The sequence below is a fragment of the Periplaneta americana genome, chromosome 1 (genome assembly GCF_040183065.1).
Source record: "Periplaneta americana isolate PAMFEO1 chromosome 1, P.americana_PAMFEO1_priV1, whole genome shotgun sequence".
Lineage (NCBI taxonomy): Eukaryota > Metazoa > Arthropoda > Insecta > Blattodea > Blattidae > Periplaneta > Periplaneta americana.
Genome location: NC_091117.1, coordinates 31,129,943 through 31,155,096, shown reverse-complemented (window position 1 = coordinate 31,155,096; position 25,154 = coordinate 31,129,943). Strand labels below are relative to the sequence as shown.

The window sequence follows — 25,154 nt, the reverse complement described above, 5'->3', positions numbered from 1 at the left end:
ATAGATTTGCTTATCACACTTTTTTGCGATGTTTGTTAGTTTTAATATTGTTTTAAATTTTACGAAATAGGCATATTCCTCTATTTCCATTTCACAGTGAATTTCGTATTAAATCTTTCCATTTAGTTCCCTGATTTCTTTACATATTTTGTTCCCGCTGTATTACGAGTATGCCGATGTTAATTCAGGTAATCATAATTTATCCAAATAAGAAAAGCGTGTAGTCTTTGTTTTGCAAATATTCATTTTTATTTCGTTCGGCGTTCTATTCTTTTGGTTCTGTGTTTTTCCTTACACTATGTTTCCTCCTGTCCCGAAACGTTGCGTTGTGGTTTAAGTAACGCGCCCTGATTCTAGTCCTCATGGGGAAGAAATTTTCTCATGAAATTTCTGTCGGTGTATGGAACCGGTGCCCACCCAGCATCATGATGCACGTAGCGAAATCGGGTTAAGAAAGTAAGCTGTAACAGCTGAGGGGTCATCGTGCTAACCACATGGTACCTTCATTCTGGTTGAATGATCGTCCACTTCTGCTTCATCATATGGGCGTCAGGCCAGGAGCAGGCTGATCGGTTTGGAACCTTAAAGGGCTGTAGCGCCACGGATTATTATTGTTATTATTATTATTATTATTATTATTATTATTATTATTATTATTATTATTATTATTATTATTATTATTATTTTATGTTTCCTCATACCATTTATTTCTCAATCTAGATAGCTTGGAATTTGATAAGTAGCTAAATTGTATCTTCTATTCGCTCAAGTTATTTATTTATTTTCAGAATATTCTAAATACAATCAAATATCGGTGTAACGAAATTTTGACTACAATGACAACTGTTTTCGTTATAGCTTATTCACGTTTTCTTGAACTCACCAAATATAACTTAATAATAAAGCAATCTCTGCAATACAATAATGAATTTTGAAAATGTATATGTTCTTGTGAGATACGTTATTTCCGTTGACTCACCTGCGTCTCGGTGAGGTGCAAGGAGGAAGAGAACTCGGCGCGCTCTGCGATGCTCAGGTATTGCTTCTCCCGGAACTTCTTCTCTAGCGACAGCAGCTGTTGCGTCGTGAACGGCGTTCGGGGCTTCCGGTTCGGTTTGTGTTTCCTCAAATTACACTTCAACTTTGGGCCCTCACCACCTCCGGAATCTGAAATCAGAACAATTAAATTGTTAAGTATGCTATTATAACAGAGAGGATAATTTGTGATTACTATTATGTAGGCTAACATATTCCCGGGACCTCTGGTTGAACGTACCAGCGCTCTTACCAATTGAGCTACCCGGGAACTCCATCCGACACCGTCTCAACTTTTCCCTTTATATCCACACAACTCGCGTGGGTTGACGAAACGCCAGAGACCCACATCGAGTGCACACAATCTCTGTGTGACTTGGAATTGTGGTTTTCTGTTAACGTACCGTACACAGTGACGTATATATTATGCAAATCTAGTCTTTCAGGTAAAGTTCCCTGTAAAGCAGATTTGAATAATTTCAAGGGAAAAATTGTTCCGGGGCCGGGTATCGATCCCGGGACCTCTGGTTGAACGTACCAGCGCTCTTACCAATTGAGATACCCGGTCCCGGAACAGTTTTTCCCTTGAAATTATTCAAATCTGCTTTACAGGGAGCTTTACCTGAAAGATTAGATTTGCGAGAAAGTCAATGTTTACAAACAAGTACTGAGATATAACACTCCAAAAAAGTCCCCTGCAATCGGCAAGCATCATGTTTAGGTAGAGACTGGAAATCAAAGAATATTTGTTGTTGTTGTTTAGTCAATTGTCAGAGACAGATTTGAACCTCACAAGTGACACCAGTAAGGCATCTCTCATGAGGCAACTAAGTCAGGAAATACTGGGGTAGGTGGCCAGTTCTTTTTCCCCTCCATTGTATACATTGCTGACTAGATATATATTAACTTATACTAATCAGACTTTAGATGCAAACGAACAATTGTTCTTCCTCTGACACATAGGCCATTCGTCAAGTGAGATATACTGCCTGATAATTAATAGATGTACAGCCTTAGACACAACAAATGACAGCTCTACTATAGCGTGAATTTTTCTAAATCCACTTACGGCAGCACATGGTTTACAGGACTGGGAAAATAATGTTTATTTTCCTCCTGATTTATTCCTTGAATATATCTTCGTTATAGATTATTCGTGTCCACACCTGTGGAGTAACGGTCAGCGCGTCTGGCCGCGAAACCAGGTGGCCCGGGTTCGAATCCCGGTCGGGGCAAGTTACCTGGTTGAGGTTTTTTCTGGGGTTTTCCCTCAACCCAATACGAGCAAATGATGGGTAACTTTCGGTGTTGGACCCCGGATTCATTTCACCGGCATTATCACCTTCATATCATTCAGACGCTAAATAACCTAGATGTTGATACAGCGTCGTAAAATAACCCAATAAAAAAAATAGATTATTCGTAACACTTGACCTATAAACAGTCAGAAAATCAACATACAAACAAAACAAAGGAAAAACAGAACAGAGTCGTGCATAAGAAATTCCTTCACGTGTAAAACTAAACTCTCACGGAATCAACTGAAGTCTGCCGAAGGGAACTTAACCGTATGGCAGCCGGCCATTTTTTTTTTTATTGTCTAAGATTTTACATATTAGACAGAATCTCAATCAGAGGTTAAGGGGACACTCCACTAAAAATTATAAGTTTACTTTTTTCCTAATGAATTTTTAATCAAATTTTTAGAGCATGTTTACTATAAAGAACTAATAAAATCCAAATTTTAGCTCGCAAATGTTTTTGCTTTTGATTTCTGATTTTCAATTTTTTTTTAGAAATATTGGAAACCCAAGTCTTTTTTACACAGAAAATCTCAATTTTTAAGCTTCCTTTTTTTAGTTACATTCACATCGCACAGAGAAACATTTATATGCATTTATTTTATGAAATATCTCATTTATTCTCTTTCAAAAAATTACTGATATTTTGAATAAATTAATTTTTCTATAATTTATAAAAAAAACTATAAGCATTTCTCATAAAATAAATGCATACGAACATGCAGCTACCTCATAAATACTTACAATAAAAATGTCATCCAATATCAATATCAAAATTGACGAGTTTTTTGTTTAAATTGAATTCAATTTAAATAAATTAGTTATTTAGACTGGGAAGCTTTAAAATGAAAGCCCTGTATATAACACGATACTCTGTAATAAAATGCTATTTGCACTTTATATCCACGTGTCAGATTTCGCATATATCACGACTCGAGTTCAGGGTTCACTTACCGTGACTTGTATTATATAAGAATTGACCTTCTCACTTTATCTACATATATTTATAATACAATGATACGCCTGCTAATTTCAATTTATAAATTGCTTCATTATAATTGTATTCCAATTGCTGACATGTATAATGAGACAATGTGAAAGACAAAGACACATTTTTATAAAACTGTCTTAATTGTATTTCCAATGTCACTAAGAAAGCCACAAATTCATATTTCAGACTTGACTGTAATTATAGGCCTACTCTGTAAGAATCAAAGCGTCTAAATGTACTTGTAACTGAATTCCAACTAAATTTTTTATTACTTTCATATTTTTTCTAATAAAATTACCTTATTCACTAACCAGTAATCCAATGAATGATTGAAGATACAAATGACTGCAATGTAAAATAATATTTATTTATTTATTTATTCATTCATTCATTTATTTATTTATTTATTTATTTATTTATTCATTCATTTATTTTGCTAATAATTGTAACATAAAATATAATATATACAGAAAAACTTTAGCTCGCCCCTGAAAGAATAGAACTCGTGCTCAGGGGCGGATTCCTGAATTGAAATTAATAATTATACAATACAATTTGTCTCATGTCTACTGTGCAATTATGGTATATAAATTTAAATTTACAATTTTTCAATTTTTAAAAAATCCATACATAACTTTTTAAATTTAATACTAGAACTATTGGAATTGACAAGATTAGGATATTTAAATATAAATTTGTTATATATTCTTGGGCCTAAATTACTACTATGATTAAATACTGTAACAGTGTTGCGTTTTGGTTCAAACAATTTTAAAGAATTCATACCTTTTGTTTCTTAACTATGAGAATACAATTCAAAATTATTTCGATTTTTATGTATGAATTTTATTAATACAATATAATAAATTTGTCTTACGTTAAGTACATTAAATTCTAGAAACAAATTTTGAGATGGAAAATCAATAGGTTTATGAAGACATATTTTAATTATTTTCTTCTGTAATAAATAAAGTGGATTAAAATTGGATTTAAATGAGCTACCCCGTCCTATAATTCCATACATAATTGTATAAGACAACAATCAGAATTATGTAATTTAATGCTTAATATAGATGTAGGAGGTTTGTTACATTTTTCAGATAATGAGAATATGGTTGTCTGTGTGTCATATCTACTAAACAAACATTGTCAGTCTTGGTAAATGTGGCATGATATCTCTCAAGAAAAATAGATGTACAAAATTTATCTGAATTTAATTGTATCAGATGATGACGTGCCGAACTGAAATATGCACACTGATTTAAAAAAGGATTAGTGAAAACGGTTTCCTGGATATACTTCTTCCGTGTGTCTTCTTCCTCTACCTCTGGGAAAGTATGGGTCACCTCATTGACACTAAATTTCTGTAGTATTATAAATTATTTTGTATAAATTCATATGATACAGCTATTCGTAAATTTATTGTTAACTTAGTAACTTTTATAATATTCTGATATGCTCTTTACGAAAACATCTGACAGAAAAGTTGGAGTGGCGATTGGTTTATAATGAGATTCGATAGACTGAATTTATTATTGAAGTCAGAAATTTCAGCAAGACTTCGGAAATTCATTGTAGATTTTCTGGAAAATGTAGGCCTACAGTTTTTTATTGCTCTGTACATTTATGTTTGGATGATTTCAAGTCTATTTCATATTTCTACTAATTTAATAAAATAACACACTTTGATTTTCGCTTAACGCCAAGATAATTTCTCACAACTGTTACGAAGCTTTACTTGTGTGTATAAATAAATAAATAAAATAAATAAATAAATAAATAAATAAATAAATAAATAAATAAATAAGTAAGTAAATAAGTAAATAAGTAAATAAATCAATAAATAAATCAATAAATAAATACATAAATAAATAAATAAGTAAATACATACATACATACATACATAAATAAATAAATAAATTAATTAATTAATATATAAATAAATAAATAAATAGGGTAGGGATAGATGGGTATGTGGGTAGGTAGATAGATAGATAGGTAGGTAGGTAGGTAGGTAGGTAGGTAGGTAGGTAGGTAGGTAGGTAGGTAGGTAGGTAGATAGATAGATAGATAGATAGATAGATAGATAGATAGATAGATAGATAGATAGATAGATAGATAGATAGATAGATAGATAGATAGATATAGGCAGGTAGATAGGTAGACAGACAGACAGGCAGATAGATAGATAGATAGGGATAGATAGATAGATAGATAGATAGATAGATAGATAGATAGATAGATAGATAGATAGATAGATAGATAGATAGATAGATAGATAGATAGATAGATAGATAGATAGATAGATAGATAGATAGATAGATAGATAGATAGATAGATAGATAGATAGATAGATAGATAGATAGATAGATAGATAGATAGATAGATAGATAGATAGATAGATAGATAGATAGATAGATAGATAGATAGATAGATAGATAGATAGATAGATAGATAGATAGATAGATAGATAGATAGATAGATAGATAGATAGATAGATAGATAGATAGATAGATAGATAGATAGATAGATAGATAGATAGATAGATAGATAGATAGATAGATAGATAGATAGATAGATAGATAGATAGATAGATAGATAGATAGATAGATAGATAGATAGATAGATAGATAGATAGATAGATAGATAGATAGATAGATAGATAGATAGATAGATAGATAGATAGATAGATAGATAGATAGATAGATAGATAGATAGATAGATGAATAAATAAATGTATACAGAGTGAGCCATAAGTAATGTCACTATTAATTTCAGAGAGGTTATTCTTTGAGATATTTGAAACAAAACGTTTAGTACGAATTTGCTCGTTTTTGGTTCCTTTTCGAGATAAACATTGTTTTATAACTAACATCTCATAGCGTGTTTTGGGAAAGACATTGATTTAATTCCCAATATAATCAGTCAATTTAATAAAGCAGTTATATTATGATGAAAAATGATTGAAAGAATTTTAGTTTTGTCCTTTAAATATGCAGAAATATGATTCGAACACAAGGAAGGTTTAAAAAAAAAACAACCATAATCCCAAAAACAAATTTTCAGGGGAAACAAAAAACTGTCTGGCATGGGTGTTGTTGACACTTGAAGCATGAAATTCATCATGCCATTTCTTAAGGTGTTATAGAAACTAGGGAAAACTGAAGTACATTTATAACTTTAATTGGCTCATAGAAGTACATGTGTAAATGTAAGTAACTGTGGACAATGTTTTTAAGAAAAAATACTCTGTTGTGGCTGAAGTGTGCCTCTCCTTTAATGATTTTTTTTCTTTGTTATATCCCGTTTCTTCTCCTTTCGTCGCTTACGTTTCTTCCATGAGGTTACATCTGCACTTAAAGATGACTCCATAACTAATAGAACAATTCACGCGCCAAAGTATTTTTCTCTGAAGTGGCTTTTCCTGCGTACGTAAGAAGCAGTATTGCCAATCTACTACAGTATAAAATTGTATGGATAAATGTTTCAAGTTGATATGAATGGGATAATTGTAAATGCTACCATCTTCCTGGCTGGACAATGATTGTTTCCATAAAAAAAGTCTATGGACTGCGGTTGTTTTATGAAAAACACTGAAAATTTCCATTCCTATAACATAGGACTACGGTGTTTTTGTTTTCTCCTAACAACTAATTCAGCAATGGCCGCTACAATACGCCCACCATATGCTTAATATATCAAATTTGAATTTTTTGGATTAAGATTCTGTTTTCAAAAATTTCTGCAATTGTAACATTTTAAAATTCCTTTGCAGAACGAAAAGTACGATGTAGCCTTTGACATTTAGCTACGAATTGGAATATATTGACTGTAATAAGTGTGGGCTTTGTGACTTTTTCGTGGTTACAAACATATCCTATAAAGCTGGGTACATATATTAGACCTATCACTCTGAAACTTTGGGTGTAAAGAGCATAATATAATATACCTAAAAATTAAAATTGGAAGAAACAGATGAAAAAGAAATCGGAGATTTTCAGGAAGAACAAGGAATTGATGAAGCTGTCGGAGAAGGAGATGTTGGGGAAAAAGGAGAAAATGGTATTGAGGAAGAAAGTGGAGAAGATGATTGTGTCAAGGTGCGAGAAGATAGAATCGATGAAGAAGAGGAGAATGACGATGATGTCGGAGAGGGAAGAGACGATGATATTTGGGAGAAAACGATATAAGATAATGTAGTGGAAGCTGTCGGCGAAACATAAAGAGATGATGATGTCAAAAAACATTAAAATATAAGGGATAAGGAGGAAAATAAACTGCAATCTCACTCATTATAGCTTTTACAACTAACCAATTGATCACTAAGAGGCAACTGGAATATAGTGCAGATGAGGAGGCGACACCTGGCATGTGAGCTGTGCGAGAGGAGGAAGAATGAGCTGCTAGAAAGAGAGTTTGTTTTATGATGGTTAATATTATACGAATGTACCGATAAGGAAGTTCATCTCAGACTAAAACCTATCTTTCCCCTCCATACCCATTGGTGATATAGCTACGGCATATGATAAGGTCAAAGGACAGGTCTTGCCTTCTCTGCTGTACCGTTTCCTTCAGCGCTCATTATCCTTTTGTTTTCTTTACTCCTAATTTAATATTATGGAAACGTAATTCAATCTAATTGCTGGAAAGAAAGAAAGAAAGAAAGAAAGAAAGAATGAATGAATGAATGACTGAATGAATGAATGAATCAGAAAAAGAAAGAAAGAATCAGAGAAAAGAAAGAAAAAATTCAGAGAAAAAATAATTATAGAAAGAATGAAAGAATCAGAGAAAGAAAGAAAGAAAGAAAGAAAGAAAGAATCAAAGAAAGAAAGAATCAGAGCAAGAAAGAAAGAATCAGAGAAAGAAAGATAGAATCAGAGAAAGAAAGAATTATAGAAAGAAAGAATCAGAGAAAGAAAGAATCAGAGAAAGAAAGAATCAAAGAAAGAAAGAAAGAATCAGAGCAAGAAAGAAAGAATCAGAGAAAGAAAGATAGAATCAGAGAAAGAAAGAATTATAGAAAGAAAGAATCAAAGAAAGAAAGAATCAGAGCAAGGAAGAAAGGATCAGAGAAAGAAAGATAGAATCAGAGAAAGAAAGAATTATAGAAAGAAAGAATCAGAGAAAGAAAAAATTGTAGAAAGAAAGAATCAGAGAAAGAAATAAATAAAGAAAGAAAGAATCAGAGAAAGGAAGAAAGAACCAAAGAAAGAATCAGAGAAAGAAAGAACTAAAGAAAGAATTAGAGGAGGAAAGAAAAAATCAGAGAAAAAAATAATTATAGAAAGAGTGAAAGAATCAGAGAAAGAAAGAAAGAAAGAAAGAAAAAGAAAGAATCAAAGAAAGAAAGAATCAGAGCAATAAAGGAAGAATCAGAGAAAGAAAGAATTATAGAAAGAATCAGAGAAAGAAAGAAAGAAAGAAAGAATCAGAGAAAGGAAGGGAGAATCAGAGAAAGAAAAAAAATCAGAGAAAGAAAGAACCAAAGAAAGAATTAGAGAAAGAAAGAAAGATCCAAAGAAAGAATCAGAGAAAGGAAGAAAGAAAGAAAGAAAGAAAGAAAGAAAGAACAAAAAAAGAATCAGAGAAAGGAAGGAAGAAAGAAAGAAAGAAAGAAAGAAAGAAGAAAGAATCAGAGAAAGAAAGAAGGAAAGAAGGTAAGAATCAGGGAAAGAAAGAATGAATGAATGAAAGAATGAATGAATGAATGAATGAATGAATGAATTACGTTTCAATGTTTGATATAATTCAAAATCTGCTCAGGGTCCGATTTTTGCTTCTTACTGCAGTAGTTGAACGTGCTTCCTACAGAGAGCAGCCATAATACATGCCCCTGCAAGGCCCAAGAGACGTTGCGGAGTAATTAATGGGACGTATACGTCCCTGTAGGTTTGAAAGTGTGCGCTGGGACGCTATTCATTAGCCCAATTGCTGGTGACTGGTCCTGTGTGTTCATGTTTCTCACAGTCGGGTCTTTCCTTCGTTTCATCACTTATACGTATAATGTATATCACTCCGGCGATGTTTTCAACTCCTTAATATAAAGTGATGAGAGTTATCTAATTGCAATTCACTTGACATTTCAACTACGGTTAACACGTTACTGGATTAAACGACTGTGAAGTTAAGTGGCTAGAGGTAACTCCTGAAATTTGTGTCAAAGTTTTATGTAGGAAATGCCACTTTATACAGAGGAAGATATCCGAAAAATAGGAGCAAGAAAAGAAAGAGAATAAATGTTTGAAGATAAAGGGCGACATCGCATAAAATCTGAGAAGGAAAAGGGGAAGACGCAATATCATTTACACTAATATAAAAAGACGAGGAAGAAGAAGTAAAACACGAAAACGAAGAAGCGGAAGAGAACAGGAAGACAAGGAAGCAGAAACAGAACAAGAAGATGAGGGAGCAGGAGTACAGAAGTAGAAGACGAGTACAAGGAAGCAGAAATACAACAAGAAGACGAGGGAGTAGAATTAGAAAACATGGACGAGAAAGCAGAAATAGAAAGCGAGTACGAAGAAGCAGAAGTATAAGACGAAGACCGGGGAGCAGAAATAGAGAATGAGGAATCAGAAATAGAAAACAAGGGATAACAATAGAAGACAAGGACTGAGAAGCAGAAACACAAAACGAGGACGAGGAAGTAGAAATAGAAGGCGAGTACGAGAAAGCATAAGTAAAAGACGAAGACCAGGGAGCAGAAATAGAAGAGAAGGACGAGGAAGTAGATATAGAAGGCGAGTACGTGGCAGCAGAATAAAAAAAACCGAAGACCATGGAGCAGAAATAGAGAACGAGGACGAGGAAGCAGAAATAGAAGACAAGGACGAGGAAGTAGAAATAGAAGGCGAGTACGATGCAGCAGAATTAAAAAAACGAAGACCATGGAGCAGAAATAGAGAACGAGGACGAGGAAGTAGAAATAGAAGACGAGGACGAGGAAGCAAAAATAGGAGACAAGGACGAGGAAGCAGAACTAGAAGGCGAGTACAAGGCAGCAGAAGTAGAAGACGAAGACCAGGGAGCAGAAATAGAGAAGGAGGGCGAGGAAGCAGAAATAGAAGACAAGGACGAGGAAGCAGAACTAGAAGGCGAGTACAAGGCAGCAGAAGTAAAAGACGAAGACCAGGAAGCAGAAATAGAGAAGGAGGGCGAGGAAGCAGAAATAGAAGACAAGGACGAGGAAGCAGAAATAGAAGACAAGGACGAGGAAGCAGAAATAGAAGGCGAGTACAAGGCAGCAGAAGTAAAAGACGAAGACCAGGAAGCAGAAATAGAGAACGAGGAGGAGGAAGTAGAAATAGAAGTCGAGGACGAGGAAGCAGAAATAGAAGACAAGGACGAGGAAGCAGAACTAGAAGGCGAGTACGAGGCAGCAGAAGTAGAAGACAAGGACGAGGAAGCAGAAATAGAAGACAAGGACGAGGAAGCAGAACTAGAAGGCGAGTACAAGGCAGCAGAAGTAAAAGACGAAGACCAGGAAGCAGAAATAGAGAACGAGGAGGAGGAAGTAGAAATAGAAGACGAGGACGAGGAAGCAGAAATAGAAGACAAGGACGAGGAAGCAGAACTAGAAGGCGAGTACAAGGCAGCAGAAGTAGAAGACGAAGACCAGGGAGCAGAAATAGAGAACGAGGAGGAGGAAGTAGAAATAGAAGACGAGGACGAGGAAGCAGAAATAGAAGACAAGGACGAGGAAGCAGAACTAGAAGGCGAGTACAAGGCAGCAGAAGTAAAAGACGAAGACCAGGAAGCAGAAATAGAGAACGAGGAGGAGGAAGTAGAAATAGAAGACGAGGACGAGGAAGCAGAAATAGAAGACAAGGACGAGGAAGCAGAACTAGAAGGCGAGTACGAGGCAGCAGAAGTAGAAGACAAGGACGAGGAAGCAGAAATAGAAGACAAGGACGAGTAAGCAGAACTAGAAGGCGAGTACAAGGCAGCAGAAGTAAAAGACGAAGACCAGGAAGCAGAAATAGAGAACGAGGAGGAGGAAGTAGAAATATAAGACGAGGACGAGGAAGCAGAAATAGAAGACAAGGACGAGGAAGCAGAACTAGAAGGCGAGTACAAGGCAGCAGAAGTAGAAGACGAAGACCAGGGAGCAGAAATAGAGAACGAGGAGGAGGAAGTAGAAATAGAAGACGAGGACGAGGAAGCAGAAATAGAAGACAAGGACGAGGAAGCAGAACTAGAAGGCGAGTACGAGGCAGCAAAATTAAAAAACGAAGACCAGGGAGCAGAAATAGAGAACGAGGAAGGATGTAGAAATAGAAGACGAGGACGAGGAAGCAGAACTAGAAGGCGAGTACGAGGCAGCAGAATTAAAAAACGAAGACCAGGGAGCAGAAATAGAGAACGAGGACGAGGAAGCATAAATAGGAGATGAAGACGAGGAAGCAGAAGTAGAAAACGAAGACGAGAATGCAGATATAGAACACGAAGAGAAGGAAACAGAAGTAGAAGACGAAAGCCAGAAAGCAGAATTATAAGACGAAGACAAGAAAATGAAAGTAGACGACGAATATTAGGAACTAAAAGTATAAGATTGAATATTAGGAAGTGAAAGTAGAATACGAATATTTGGAAGTAGAAATAGTAGAAGACAAAGGCGAGGAAGTAAAGGTAGAAGCTGAACGAGGATAACATTTTAGTAGTACGCCTCTTCTGTTGAGAAAAACTTGAGGATCATGAAAAGAATGAAAAGCAGCTAAGAAAAACGGATAAAAGAACTAAGTCAGAAGAGATGAGAAGAAGTCAGAGCAATAGAATAGAAAAGAGAGAAAAATAAGTAAAAAAAGGTTGATAAAGAAGTAGGGAAACAAAAATATGTTGTTGGGAGAAGAAATGAAGATGAATTGTAATAAACTGAAAGCATGCAGAATAAGAGAAAGATAATAGAAAAGAAAACAGGAATATGAAGTTGAAAGCCAGAGAAGCAGGGGATCGGATGGAGGACAAATATAGTCCGGATCAGCTTACTTAACACCCTAAGGGTGAAACCTAACCATTTTTCCACTATCACTAAATATGCTAGTGAATTATAGTAATTTTCTAGCTCTCAGATTGAATTTTCTTTTACCAACTTCGTTTCAAATTTCGGGTACTAACAAATTTTACAACTGGCAGTTATTTTCTAACTGTTATGTTGGCAGCAATGATTTCGGTTTACATAAAGCAAACTGATGAAAATGCAAGTAAGTAAATACATTTTTAGGTTAGGTCTCATGAATCGTAAATTCTTTAGTCAAAGCAATAAATTTCATGTTGCCTGACAAATAAATTGTAATATTAGATCATACTAATCATAATTACAAACATAATTTGCGAGAAGTCAAGGCAGAAAATATACTACTTCATAAATAAATTATTGAACCATTTAGGAAACACCTCGCAACATGAAGATGAGATGGGTAAATAAGCAAGACATTGTTATTGTTAACACTATGTTATTATTATTATTATTATTATTATTACTACTACTACTATTATTATTACTTACTTACTTACTGGCTTTTAAGGAACCCGGAGGTTCATTGCCGCCCTCACATAAGCCCGCCATTTGGTCCCTATCCTGAGCAAGAATAATCCATTCTCTATCATCATATCCAACCTCCCTCAAATCCATTTTAATATCTTCCTATCTACGTCTCGGCCTCCCGAAAGGTCTTTTTCCCTCCGGCCTCCCAACTAACACTCTATATGCATTTCTGGATTCACCCATACGTGCTACATGGATTTAATTTTCCTAATTATGTCAGGTGAAGAATACAATGCGTGCAGTTCTGTGTTGTGTAACTTTCTCCATTCTCCTGTAACTTCATCCCTCTTAGCCTCAAATATTTTCCTAAGCACTTTATTCTCAAACACCCTTAACCTATTTTCCTCTCTCAAAGTGAGAGTCCAAGTTTCACAACCATAAAGAACAACCGGTAATATAACTGTTTTATAAATTCTAACTTTCAGATTTTTTGACAGCAGACCGGATGATAAAAGCTTTTCAACCGAATAATAACAGGCATTTCCCATATTTATTCTGTGTTTAATTTCCTCCCGAGTATCAATTATATTTGTTACTGTTGCTCCATGATATTTGAACTTCTCCACCTCTTCAAAAGATAAATTTCCAATTTTTATATTTCCATTTCGTACAGTATTCTCATCACGAGTCATAATCATATACTTTGTGATTTCGGGATTTACTTCCAAACCTATCTTTTATTTGCTTCTAGTAAAATTCCCGTATTTTCTCTAATCGTTTGTGGATTTTCTCCTAACATATTCACGTCATCCGCATAGACAAGCAGCTGATGTAACCCGTTCAATTCCAAGCCCTCTATTATTATTATTGTTATTATTATTATTATTATTATTATTATTATTATTATTATTATTATTATTATTATTCCAGTACGTAGCATTGTGATTTTATCCTCTTTGGTGATATCTGGTATTAGTTGGTAACACTGAAGAGACGGCCAAATTAGCCTTTTAGGAACTACACTTACGTGATCCTCACTATAGAAGTGAAGATGATAGAAGAAGGAATGAGGAAGGAGGAAAGATAATAATCGAAAGAGTATAAGAAAGAGACGAGACACAAGAAGAGAATTGTGAGATGGTTCTACGTAACTTATGTTTCGCGATACGCGTAATTTCTTTTCGAATTATTGGCAAAGACATAATTCAGGTGTCAGCGTACATGCACCTTGAATCAAAATCAATAGGGAGGCTTGACTGAAGGGGCTGGATCCAGTTACCCAGACGACTATCGTGTTTTCCAGTGATGCTATCACCTCTCGGCAGCAGCGTGACGGAAGCAGCTATCAGCCCGGCCCATTGACTCCTGCGCTGGTGGCAAAGTGGTTAGGCTATCTCCAGCAGCGAGGGGCGAGGGTTCATAGAGTTAACCGCCTTCCGTGAAGGTGGGGGTGGGGAAGAGAGGTATTCCTCAAGGGTGAAGATGCGATGCTGCTTAACTGAGAAGTCCTCAGCCAGTGTGACAATCTGTGATTTTGTATGACTCAAAAGGGAACTCCCGAAAACAAATAGTCTGCCATTCTATAGTTGTCACTGATGTTACATTTTTACTGTTTTCAAACTCTATATATTAAAAATGAAACGATTTTTGCAACTTTTATTATTAGAACCAATTTAGATGATCAGTATCATTTTACAGAAAAAATAAGCCTGTCATCGGTCCCTATCCTCAGCAAGATTAATACAGTCCCTAGCATCATATCCCACCTCCATCAGATACATATTTTATGATAGATTTATTGATATTAGTTCACAAAAGTACAAAACTTAATAATTTAACAATAAGATCTATATACAAAAGTAGTTACTTACTTACTGGCTTTTAAGGAACCCGGAGGTTCATTGCCGCCCTCACACAAGCCCGCCTTTGGTCCCTATCCTGAGCAAGATTAATCCAGTCTCTACCATCATATCCTACCTCCCTCAAATCCATTTTAATATTATCTTCCCATCTACGTCTCGGCCTCTCCAAAGGTCTTTCTCCCTCCGGCCTCCCAACTAACACTCTATATGCATGTCTCGACTCGCCCAAACGTGCTACATGTCCTGCCCATCTCAAACGTCTGGATTTTATGTTCCTAATTATGTCAGGTGAAGTATACAATGCGTGCAGCTCTGCGTTGTGTAACTTTCTCAATTCTCCTGTAACTTCATCCCTCTTAGCCCCAAATATTTTCCTAAGAACCTTATTCTCAAACACCCTTAATCTCTGTTCCTCTCTCAAAGTGAGAGTCCAAGTTTCACAACCATACAGAACAACCGGTAATATAACTGTTTTATAAATTCTAACTTTCAGATTTTTTGACAGAAGACTAGATGACAAAAGCTTCTCAACCGAATAATAACACGCATTTCCCATATTTATTCTGCGTTTAATTTCCTCCCGAGTGTCATTTATGTTTGTTACTGTTGCTCCAAGATATTTGAATTGTTCCACCTCTTCGAAGGATAAATCTCCAATTTTTATAGTTCCAATTCGTACAATATTCTGGTCACGAGACATAATCATATACTTAGTCTTTTCGGGATTTACTTCCAACCCTATCGCTTTACTTGTTTCAACTAGAATTTCCGCGTTTTCCCTAATCGTTTGTGGATTTTCTCCTAACATATTCACGTCATCCGCATAGACAAGAAGCTGATGTAAACCGTTCAATTCCAAACCCTGCCTGTTATCCTGAACTTTCCTAATGGCATATTCTAGAGCGAAGTTAAAAAGTAAAGGTGATAGTACATCTTCCTGCTTTACCCTGCAGTGAATTGGAAAAGCATCAGATAGAATTGGCCTATACGGACTAAATATACAATTTTCTAAACTAATTAATTTATCGCAAATCTCAATAATTTATTGGTTCAAACTTGCACTTACGTCTGGTTTTAGTGCATGTTTAATCCAATCGTAATAACCATTAAGACTTTAAACCTTATTTATCTGCTGCATTTCACAATTTAATTGTAATTTTTAGGTCTTATTTTACATAATAACTTATTATTTCAAATAGGTGAGCAGATGTCGACATACTGTAAGTCATGAGCCTGAAATAGCTGAATCGGTACATTCCATATGTAGATTAATCTTTATTTCTTGCAATATTTTCTTGTCAGCAGAAACGTATGCGTAACTTCATGAAGACTACCTCATACCTGTTTAAACACAAACTTGACAAGTTGCTTACATAATCAACCTGAATTTATTTTCATCATTGTATCGCATGCACTCATTTTCGATTCATTGCTATTATGGTGACTAATAAATTTATTATAAATGCATTCTTATTGAAATTAAAATAGCCTATAGTAGTTAACCAATTTATAAAGTCAAATTATCTTCTGAACGTTTATTAATTAATATAGCTATCGGAATACATTAATAACTTCATTAATTCTCTATTTTCAATTGTCTTATTATTTTAAAACCTTGACGTTATCCATCATATACTGTACATTCTAATGTTATCTTCCCATCTACGTCTCGGCCTCCCCAAAGGTATTTTCCCTCAGATCTTCCAATTAACACTCTATAAGCATTTCTGGATTCGCCCATACGTGCTACATGTCCCGCCCATCTCAAACGTCAGGATTTAATGTTCCTGATTATGTTAGGTGAAGAATATAATGCATGCAGTTCTGCATTGTGTAACTTTCTTCTGTAGCTTCAGCACTCTTAGAGCCAAATATTTTCCTAAGCACCTTATTCTCGAACACCCTTAACCTCTAAGCAGATTGGATTTATTTCACATCACGATTAATTAAAGTTTGAAACTTATTCTTGAGACAAATAAAAATTAGCATGCTTAAGGGATTAGGTACAGCTTACAGCAGTAAAATTTTGGAAATATTCAACATTTTTTCCTCCATTACTGTATCGTGTAGAATAATGAAAATTAGTATGTGTAAAACACTGTCCTTCTGCTATATGAAAAAAAATTTATGATTAAAAAAAGTATTTCAAAATTCAAAATGGTGGCAGTTCACTGTGCAGTGATGAAGTGTTTCCCTCATAACTAAAAAACTATCCAACATTCTGTGATGAAAATTTTTTGTGTGTATTTATGCATATCCTATCTACAATATGATGCAAAATCACTTCTCTACCTTTCATAGATTGTCTGATAAAAATAAATTCATTTTAAAAATGATCAAACATCAGGATTTTATTCTAACACAAAATAAAAAAAAATATTATTTATTAAGGAATATAGTTGAAAAAGCATGATATTGTAAACATAAGTTTCAGGAATAAAATAAAAGAGAGAGATCATGGAAAAGTTAACAAGGTTATGAGTTATGAGGGAAACGCTTCATCATTGCACAGTGAACTGCCACCATTTTTTATTTTGAAAAAAAAAATATATAAATAATTTTTTTAATCGTAAAAATATTTTTTTTTTCATATAGCAGGACCACTGCCACCGGGTATATACCCATTTGGAGTGTGAATACATACATACATACATACATACATACATACATACATACATACATACATACATACATACATACATTAATGTAGATCCAAAAGTTCACGACTTCTAATCCAGAAAATAGGGACGAATATTTGAGATCAGACTACCTTAAAAAATTACTTTTGAAATACTATGTTGTAGCTAATAGGTTACGTCAATTTTTGCCTTTTCCCTTCAACATTTTCTGCAGCTCCTTCAGTGAAGCAGAGCCACTCGGAGTGAGACAAATGGCCAACAGTCTTGGAGCTCACATATTCAGTTTTTCTCAGTCCCTAACTCCCTTACAAGGACCCGTTTTCGCGTACCTTTTAAAGTTTCTCTTCCTACGTCCATATTGATTCATTCCAATGATAAATCAAACTAATCATAAAATTCTCTACTCTAATAATTATTATTTATGTTTGTATTTTTCAGATAGACGAGGCAGAAATCTATAGCCATGAAAAGAGACTGAAATTTCGCGCCTGCGTATTACCGAAACCTAACCCTCAAGACATCTCTTCCGTTCGCCAGTGGTAGAGTTTACACGTTGTGTATCAAGATTGAAGTGAATATTTGGAGCAGAGCAGTCGTCCCCCATCAACAGCTCAAGCAGTGATGCAACTCCCTGCACAGATGAAATGTGGCATATACAGAAGAGTTTCTGGAAAACGTATGGTAAGTTAAATATTTTTCTTTGTACGAAATTTAGGACTTGCCTTGAATTGTTATCTTAAACAGATTAATGACGTACTTTATGAGTTAATAATGATGGTCATGCTGATATTCAGTCAACTCTGGATTTAATGAGCAAGGTTATAATGAACATTCAGCCAATACAGATGAACTAAAGGGTAGGGGATGAGAAGTTGCGTACTACAAGTTCTAAATGTACTACATTTGCCGATCAATGTCCTAGATTGGCTATAAGGGAACTTGACTATTTTTTTAATATGAATCATGGAAGACCCTTTCAGGACGGGAAAAAGGTGTTGAGATGTATAGCGAAGTGACAGCCGCCAACAGTTGGATTGCAAACAAGAAAGGACTTTCGGCTAGTGAATGGATATCTAGCCTGAAAATGACAGGAAATTTAGCAGCTGTTCGTTCCGTTCCCGGCAGATCTCTCGACGGTACCCGGTGCAGACATGGCTGCCCGGAGATTGAAACTTTAGCACACGTCTTGGGACTCTGTGAACAGGGATTGCTCTTGAGGAACTCTAGATATCATTTTGTAAGATCCGAAATTGCTGACGCATTAAGAAATAAGGGCTGGATAGTAGAAGAAGAAATCTCCTGTTTAGCTGAAAATGGGTCAATGAGACGAGTAGATATTTTAGCGTACAATGCTGACACTAAACAGGGCATCATTGTGGACCCCACGATACGTTTTGAAGTAGAATGTCATCAGTCAGCCGAGGTACACCTTGAGAAGAAGTCGATCTATGAGTCTACAGTCAACTATTTCAAGCTGAAATATGCCTTAATTCACGTTGAGGTATTCGGCTTGCTCATAGGTGCTCGAGGGACTATACCAGCTTTTTTCGAATAATTTCGACGGCAGTTTGCTCTGCCAACATCTCTCAGGGATGACATTGTGATAATTGTGTTTAAACAATCCTGCCAAATCCTAATTAATCACATGGTGCCACTTTAATAGCAATTGTAATTTTTCACGCCCTTTTCTTTTTTTCCCGTCTTTAAAATTTAGTATCTATGTTTACATATGTATATTAATTTTTTTGAGGATATACTGAGTCCGTAAGGGCTACTCTCAATGGGGGGCAGTTTAGTATTATCATCATAATCATCATCATCATCATATCCGTCACGTATTAGACCCTACAGGATCTGTTACGGTCTCATGCCAGCGCTTTTGTGGTCTTCCCAATTTCCTCTTTCCTCTTTCCTCTTGGTACATAAGTAAGAATCTGTTTAGGCCATCTAGTGCGATCCATCCTTTCGACATGTTTTTTCCACTGAAGTCGATATTGTTGAACAAAATTAACTATAGGATCCAGTTTTAGTTCCTGCAATATGTCCACATTTTTACGGTGTTCCAGCAAAGAGCATCCCGCTCTTAATTAATTAATTAAAACACAGTGAACTGATTCTACTTGTTGAGAAGGCAATCTTGAATCTTTCGTTTTCTGTCGGATAGCTGCGATGTTTATGTTAAAGTGTGAATTCTTAGTTACATACAAGAAATGTAAAAATGTTGACGCATATTAGATAAAGAGAAAGATAAATTATACATATATATTTTATTCGCGTACGAATTAGACTTGAATTCCATTTTATGCTGATTCTTTCATCGTTTTCTTAGTCCGAAAAATATTTCCACTGGCTAGTCAACATATTTCCCTGTTACCATGTAATGGAAGAGAATAAGTTTTCTACTTACAGGTTCCTCCACCTCAAAAACAGAATTCTTTGCACTGTCAAGGTATCAAAATTGATATGGAGGTGTCGGCAACCAACCAAAATTCCACGAAAATGAAATACTCTTCAGATGTGTACAACTCCGAATTAAAGCGAAAATATTGTACTAATGATATTCGCAGACGGCCCTTGTAGTTTAATTAATTGCAATTCAAGGTACTGGAGCAAGTAGAACTCGAAGGATTCCAAGAACGCTTGGACAAAGCGGCAAGCGACAGACAGACTCTGCCCTTTCAGAAAACTGATTGGCGTGTGCTTGTACGTTTATTTGAACCAGTTGCTTTTCATTGCGATAGAATTCAATTAACATACCGACGAGCACTGCGGCTGAATTATAGGGAACATCCCCATCTCTCAAGAATGCTGCAACCGGCGTGACATTTTTATTATTGTAAAACAAGTCTGAAATGTGTGCTTTCGCCGATCTTTCCAAACGTAAGGTATGCTGAATTTACTGTTATTGTAATAGTTGTAAGTACACCGATGCTGCTACTGTAATATACTGGAAAGGATACTTTTTTTCTCATCCAGAACTTCTCTTTGATCCCACTGTCGCTAATTAACTTTTAATTCACTTAACGAAGTTACACTACTTTTTAAGAACATTATAAAATACCTTCTATTTCTACCTATATTTCTTTCAAGGATTGGGGCAATTCGACTTTATAGCCACTTCTTTAATCACCCCCTTTCTACCTTGATCCTTCAACGCTTCTTTTATATGGTGAACAAAACATTGCTATACCGGCAAACGGAATTTTTGCTATCGGCAAGCACACAAGGAAAGTACAAATGCACGTAGTGCTTTCTCAGTTCGTTCAGGCTACTGACGTGTCTCTTGGCTTTAACAGCGCTTTTGAGCACATCAACTGACATTATAGGTACCGCAGTATAGCGAAGTTTTCAGGTAGCCTAACCTTAGTGTAGACGGATATAATAATAATAATAATAATAATAATAATAATAATAATAATAATAATAATAATTTATTTTACCTGGCAGAGTTAAGGCCGTAGGGCCTTCTCTTCCACTCAACCAGCAAAAAGTATACATACATATTTATGAACTTAAAAAGAATTCAACAATTTGATTTAGATAAGAGTTACATGTATACAAGAGTTATTTACGAATTAAACAACAAAATACTATGAACTATTCATTAAACACTGAAATACAAACTATGTAGGCAGAATTAAGCTAAAATACATAGAATGTTAATAGGCTATATTTCAAATAATGTTAGATAATAGAAAGAGAATATTATGAGACAATTTTGAAAATACAGCACTATCAGGAAGCATGTCTAAAGGAAGTAGTAACAATGTAGTCAGTGATAGTTTAAGTCAGTATGATTGGAGTGAAATGCTAAGAAGGTTATCTTTTAAGCTATATTTAAAAGTGTTTATTGTCTTGCAGCCCCTAATACTTTGTGACAGGGAATTCTATTGTCGCGAGGTGGATACTGTAAAAGATGATGAATAACGAGATGTTCTATGAAGAGGTATACTTAACGCGCCACAGATAAGTGATCTGGTATTTACGTCGTGGTTAGAGTATAGATAGGAGAAACGAGACGAAACGTAATTTGGTGTTGAAGTGTGCAGAATTCGAAAGAGTAAAGACAAAGAATGTAAAGTTCTACGTTCTTTAAGTCGGAGCCACGAAAGACTTGCGAATTACGGTGATATGTGATCATATCGTCGGATGGTGCATGCAATCTGACGCACATATTCTGAACTCGCCGTAACTTGACTGACAGTTCAGAACTTAAGTCAATTAACAAAACGTCACAATATTGGGAATGCGTAATAATTCTCTAAGATAGACTTAGCGCTAAGAGTTCGCCGTCCCTCTTCAGCGTAACCTAACACAGGTTCCTATAATCAATTTACAAAACTTATTTTGTTTCTGTTACGTATTGTTATTCTGCGACAGTATATTAGATACAATCTGGTAGCTTGTATGCAGTTGTATCATTATTGAAATGTATCGATCACCACTTTGACAAAATATTGCAGCAGTGAGAATATATTGAGAAGAGGAAAGTAAACACTAGATTGGAAGGGTTGCAAGGGGAAGTGCTTGTGCGTATGAAACCCAAACTTATGATGTATGTTCTGCCAAGGGTCTTCCTTGATCCCAATATTGATGGCCACATTGTCGTCTTATTTCATAGACGGCCCTAATGATAGTACTGTTGCAAGATAGAGGGTTGGATAGTTTCCAATATTGGCGTATGTACTAGTGTTACAGATAGTAATGCTAAGTTACAAAGAGATGGAGTATTTTCAAGAGAACTGAAGTACCCAGAGAAAGTCTATGGGCGAATCCAGAAATGCATATAGAGTGTGAGTTGGGAGACCGGAGGGAAAAAGACCTTTGGTGAGGCGGAGACGTAGATGGGAGGATAATATTAAAATGGATTTAAGGGAGGTGGGATATGATGATAGAGACTGGATTAATATTGCACAGGATAAGGACCGATGGCGGGCTTATGTGAGGGCGGCAATGAACCTGCGGGTTCCTTAAAAGCCATTTGTAAGTAAGTAAGTAATAGTTAATAATCCACAGATACGAATTTAAGAGATAATACAGTATAGAATGGATCTTTTGAAAAAATATGTGTGTTATCTTCGTGATAGAATACTTTTCGTTACAAATCTAGGAAACACCACTGAAGTACGTGTAACCGCCACTGATATCCATCCTTTACATATAATAAAAAGTACACTTAGCTTATGTTGTAATACAGTTAAAATAAAACGTGTGTTCTGCAAGTAGATATATCAGTGTACGGCGCGTGATTCATACAGTCCTCTCGTTAATTTTGACTAAAATGGTAATAGCAAGAGAGGCCCTATTAGTTGTCTCTGGAATGTGGAGCACAATGTGCTTCTGCCGGGCCGTCTAATGAATATAAACTATCTATTTACAGTAATCTCAATTAGTATGGTAAACACGTTCTCCCGAGTCGACAGGAGTAAATTATCTTTTAGAACGATTTTTGTGAACTTCCTCAGAAATGAAATAAACGCAGCTGTGAAATGCGTGTATAGAGCTTGTTTTCGTTATAAACGAGGCTTGCTAGGTATTTTAACAATCCTTTTCCTAGCTAATGCACTTGCTTGTACACTTAGTAGTTTCCTTCAAGAGCGACATATCTAAATTCTCCTCCACTAATTAATTGCGACAAGAGTAAACAAGAATGTTGGATCACGCTACCTCCAGACTCCTTTATTCTTGAGGACCGCATCGTTTTTTTCTCAAACTGGGAGTTAAAATGCAATTACTCCATATAGGAGGGAAATAAAGCTTCGTTATAAACCGTTTGCCGGATGCTGAGAAATCGATAAGCTGCTTTTGATATTTATAAATGGAACAGTTAGGGACATGTGGGAATTCTAGGCAGACGTGTGTCTATATAAATCATCTCTCCCGCCGAATGGATGTTGACAGACAGCAGTAACACGAATATCGGATGACATTACGATTAAAATCAAGATTGCCTTATGAAATATCGTGTAGACCCCTTTTTATCATCTTCAAAATGGAATTTCCGTTCTATTTCAGATAGATTTTAGGGGATAATGGGGTGATACTGGTTGATTTTTTCCATTGTTAAAAATATGTTACTTTAAAAGATTGAATGTTTCATAACTATAAGTTTAAATGTGGATAAAATGAGGAAAAGGAGAAGGAGAAAGAGGACAAGGGGAATTTCACATAATTTTCTAGAAATTTTGGCTTAAGGGGAATTTCACATAATTTTCTAGAAATTTTGGCTTCTGTTCAGGAGTTCAGGAGTTGAATTTCAGGTTGTTTTCTAAAAATCTTAGTTTCTGTTCAGGAAGAGAAGGAGTAGGAGTTGAATTTCAGATTATTTTCTAGAAATTTTAGCTTCTGTTGAGGAAAAGGAGGAGGAGAAAGACGACAAGATGAATTTCAGATTATTTTCTAGAAATTTTAGCTTCTGTTGAGGAAAAGGAGGAGGAGAAAGAGGACAAGAGGAATTTCAGATTATTTTCTAGAAATTTTAGCTTCTGTTCAGGAAAAGGAGGAGTAGGAGTTGAATTTCAGATTATTTTCTAGAAATTTTAGTTTCTGTTCAGGAAAAGGAGGAGCAGAAAGAGGACAAGAGGAATTTCAGATTATTTTCTAGAAATTTTAGTTTCTGTTCAATAAAAGGAGGAGGAGAAAAAGTACAAGAGGAATTTCAGATTATTTTCTAGAAATTTTAGTTTCTGTTCAGGAAAAGGAGGAGGAGAAAGAGGACAAGAGAAATTTCAGATTATTGTCTAGAAATTTTAGCTTCTGTTGAGGAAAAGGAGGAGGAGAAAGAGGACAAGAGGAATTTCAGATTATTTTCTAGAAATTTTAGCTTCTGTTCAGGAAAAGGAGGAGTAGGAGTTGAATTTCAGATTATTTTCTAGAAATTTTAGTTTCTGTTCAGGAAAAGGAGGAGGAGAAAGAGGACAAGAGAAATTTCAGATTATTTTCTAGAAATTTTAGCTTCTGTTCAGGAAAAGGAGGAGTAGCAGTTGAATTTCAGATTATTTTCTAGAAATTTTAGTTTCTGTTCAGGAAAAGGAGGAGGAGAAAGAGGACAAGAGGAATTTCAGATTATTTTCTAGAAATTTTAGTTTCTGTTCAGGAAAAGGAGGAGGAGAAAGAGGACAAGAGGAATTTCAGATTATTTTCTAGAAATTTTAGTTTCTGTTCAAGAAAAGGAGGAGGAGAAAGAGGACAAGTGGAATTTCAGATTATTTTCTAGAAATTTTAGTTTCTGTTCAGGAAAAGGAGGAGGAGAAAGAGGACAAGAGGAATTTCAGATTATTTTCTAGAAATTTTAGCTTCTGTTCAAGAAAAGGAGGAGGAGAAAGAGGACAAGAGGAATTTCAGATTATTTTCTAGAAATTTTAGTTTCTGTTCAGGAAAAGGAGGAGGAGAAAGAGGACAAGAGGAATTTCAGATTATTTTCTAGAAATTTTAGTTTCTGTTCAAGAAAAGGAGAAGGAGAAAGAGGACAAGAGGAATTTCACATTCTTTTCTAGAAATTTTAGCTTCTGTTCAGGAAAAGGAGGAGTAGGAGTTGAATTTCATATTATTTTCTAGAAATTTTAGTTTCTGTGAAGAAAAAAGATGAGTAGAAAGAGGACAAGAGGAATTTCAGATTATTTTCTAGAAATTTTAGCTTCTGTTCAGAAAAAGAAGGAGGAGGAGAAAGAGAACAAGAGGAATTTCACATTATTTTCTAGAAATTTTAACTTCTGCTCTTTTCTAGATTAATGTAAAAATAACATCTCTGATCTCATTTTTAATACTAGTGCATTGTGTGACAAAAAGTATAAGTTTAACTGGGTTATCCAGCTACCGACGTGGCTCAGGAGGTAGAGC

At 35.2% G+C, this 25,154-nt stretch overlaps 1 protein-coding gene across 1 annotated transcript in view; it reads right to left on the bottom strand.

Annotated features, from left to right (window-relative positions):
• LOC138694400 (muscle segmentation homeobox-like) overlaps window positions 1-25,154 on the bottom strand; it is a 284,695-nt gene that overhangs the window by 14,648 nt on the left and 244,893 nt on the right. Inside the window, exon 2 of the mRNA XM_069818095.1 lies at window positions 980-1,167. Coding sequence (XP_069674196.1) covers window positions 980-1,167 — 188 coding nt within the window. The remainder of the gene's footprint in view (window positions 1-979; window positions 1,168-25,154) is intronic.